The 2,952-nt window shown below is 32.9% G+C and overlaps 1 protein-coding gene across 2 annotated transcripts in view; it reads left to right on the top strand.

Annotated features, from left to right (window-relative positions):
* Positions 1–2,674, top strand: part of LOAG_18635 — a gene marked incomplete at both ends in the record, with an annotated part of 5,161 nt that extends 2,487 nt beyond the window's left edge. For both annotated transcript variants that reach the window (XM_020451299.1, XM_020451298.1), the window contains 7 exons: positions 145–291; positions 410–481; positions 858–1,079; positions 1,404–1,505; positions 1,783–1,861; positions 1,931–2,116; positions 2,535–2,674. In XM_020451299.1, coding sequence (XP_020304930.1) covers positions 145–291; positions 410–481; positions 858–1,079; positions 1,404–1,505; positions 1,783–1,861; positions 1,931–2,116; positions 2,535–2,674 — 948 coding nt within the window. The remainder of the gene's footprint in view (positions 1–144; positions 292–409; positions 482–857; positions 1,080–1,403; positions 1,506–1,782; positions 1,862–1,930; positions 2,117–2,534) is intronic.
* Between the last annotated feature and the right edge of the window lie 278 nt (positions 2,675–2,952).

Here is a 2,952-nt window from a genome sequence, read left to right on the forward strand (position 1 = left end):
GGTTGCAGTCCCAGATTATTGCTAGAATATTGATTATTGTTATTTCATATTCCCAGATTATTGATTATTGTTATTTTAGATTATTAGCTCTTTCTGCTTGTTTCAATTTAAAATTTTTAATTTGATTAAAACCACTTATTTCAGATCATTTCTATGCGGAAACCTGTTGAAAGAGCTCGTGTTCGGCTATGTCGACGGCTGATCAGACAAAGGAAATTGCTTCAAAAATCGAAAGACGAAAAGAAAGCTCGCAAAGTAGATCGAATCGCCGAAGAAATCGACCGTTGCAAAGTATTTTATGATTGTAACTTTGTTAACTCATTGTTTGGAATATGTCAAGCGTATTGATATAAGATTTGCAGACAACAATTTTTCATATCAGATATTAATTTGCACTGAATTGTTTCAGAAAGTATGTCGAGACGATGTGTCAAAGTTTGCATTAATAAACCTTAAAGCGCTCAGTGACTTGTTGAAAAAGGTTATTTTTTGTATTTATTGACCATAACATGTGTATATGACTAAGAACAGTACTAACTCTTAGTTGTTTCTCTATCGGCATAAATCAGTTTTATCATTTACTGTTTTCAAGAGTTAACCTCATTCTTTTGAGACATTGATATGTAGCAGCTGGCATGAAGTAAGCTAAGTAGGTATGACTATTATAAAGAGGTTAAAGCAGATTATATCGCAATTTACTATATTTATAGGGTTATCGTAACAAGTAAGATTCACGTTTTATTTGCTAAGCTTGTCATTTCCGTTACCACGATGAGCTGTAATTTCCCCATTCTCTGCTTTAAAAAATAAAAATAAAAATATTCCATACCATTCCATAGATTAAATTTTAATTTTAGACAAAAATTCCCATTGATGAACGAGTGTTATATAAATTGGCATGCCAAGGAACGGTGATAAAATGTGTCGAAGAGTTCCGTATCAAATACCCAAATTGGCAACATGAAGTGTCGTTCCTGTTACAGCGACTTGGTTTGCAATATAAATCTAAGAGGGATGCGAAAAAGTATATGCTACAACAAAATGAAACGAAGGAACTGGTCGAAACGTCTTTAGGAAAAGTAAATTTATTGCTTCAACCTTTTACCATGTCATTATGAAGGTCACATATTTTGCGATGTTTTGGTTTTTCAGTTTATTATTATTATTATTATTTAAGCAGAGTATGCTCGCGATATGACACAAAGATACTTAATTTCAGAAGTGCGTTTCCAGCTTGTTCCCCATACTTTGAATTGTCGTGGTTGGTTCTTGCAACCGGAATATCACCTGTCTTATGACACATAACATTTTCAGAAAATTGAAAATACCCAAGATGTAAAGATGCTTGTTAAAAAAGAAATACGAAAAGCTGTGAAAAAAGAAGAAAATCTTGAAAAAAAAAGAAGAAAGATAGGGTGAAATCCGATGAATCTAACGAGATACCTGCCCCAGTTATCAGCTTGCCAAAGTTGGAACTTCCGAAATCAGTGATTGCTAAGGGACAGGTAAATTTATAAGAAGTTTGTTCTTATTTCTACTGAATCTAAAAAGCATTATCAGTTAATGAGATCAATAAAGAACTTCATATTTCATGCAGTGGGAAATGTACTTGGAATGAAAGTTGAGAATCAGGAACCGGTGAATTGGAAGGACTTGACTGGGAATTAGATTTCGTTCCATGAAATTCCTGATAATTGCTGCAAAAATTATTCTACTCATTATTGATTTAAGTTTATGTTCAAGATTATATTCCACTTCTCGTAGTTGCTTTGTTTCTTTCAGGCTGTCATCAAATTGTTGAACTTAGACGGTAATCAAGACGACGAATTTCCATCAGTTAGCGCACCAGATAAAAGCAAAGGTTGGAATTTAAGATCTTTTCTGTTTTGATAAGTTTCTTGGATTTGCAACTATATATTGCGAATTTCAGATGTTACATTACAAGGAAATACCGAAGAGAATACTAGTATCGGGAATGATGAAGCTATTAGAAGCATTCTGCCAGTAAAAACAAGGGATGTTCAAAAAAGAAAAAGGGATTTTGAATACGAAGGAAGTGAGAAACGAGGGAATGATGTGAGACAGGATAGGTCTGGAGCTGTGTTATCTTCAAAAGGTTACAGCAAACAATTTATGTAACATTATAAATTTCATATGAACGGATGTCCAAATAGATTTCTGTATATTAAATCTAACAGATGAGTTTAACCACTATTTCCACAGTTTGCATTTCGACATTGTTACTATTACTTGATGGAAGCTATAGCTAGGATAGGGAAGGAAAGCTTATATTTGAAAACATTGTTCAAGATCCAGTAGATTGCTTATTTTAAGTTTAGTCTCTAGTCTTTTCAAAGTTTAAAATCAGAAATTTTTTGCCCATATCCTGAGATATCTCATTTTCCAGCTCTCCCAATTAAAGGCATCGAGGAGAGAATAAAGTCTTTTCCTTCTTCTTTCACAGTTTTTTGCTTTCTAGGTTTCAAAATTTATTTCTTTGTAACTTATTTTGTGTTCAATGACTAATATTTTAGAAGTTTTGGGGAATACGATGGAATTGCTAGGAAATCAGAACTTGCATCCATCGTGGATCGCCAAAAAGCAAGAACATGAAGCTCTGAAGAAGTTAAAGGCATCATGCAAAGGGAAAAGGATTGTCTTCAATGATGATTAAAGTGTTCCGGATTGTTTTTATTTTCTTATGATAAATACTTTACTGTATTTCTCTGACAAAGTAAAAAATGGAGCTCCAACTGCATTAATAAATGAAAAGAAAAATAGCAGAAAGATGGTTCTTTTGATGTATAAAGGTATGATAATCATTAGTCCAAAAAATAATAAATAAGCAATCCTGAGCATTTCTGGTTCCAGGATTACAATCATTCTTTATCACCAACCAAGTATATAAATAATTGGGAGTTGGAAAGAGAGCAAACTAATATGCTTAATATG

This window comes from Loa loa, assembly GCF_000183805.2.
Source record: "Loa loa unplaced genomic scaffold supercont3.413, whole genome shotgun sequence".
Lineage (NCBI taxonomy): Eukaryota > Metazoa > Nematoda > Chromadorea > Rhabditida > Onchocercidae > Loa > Loa loa.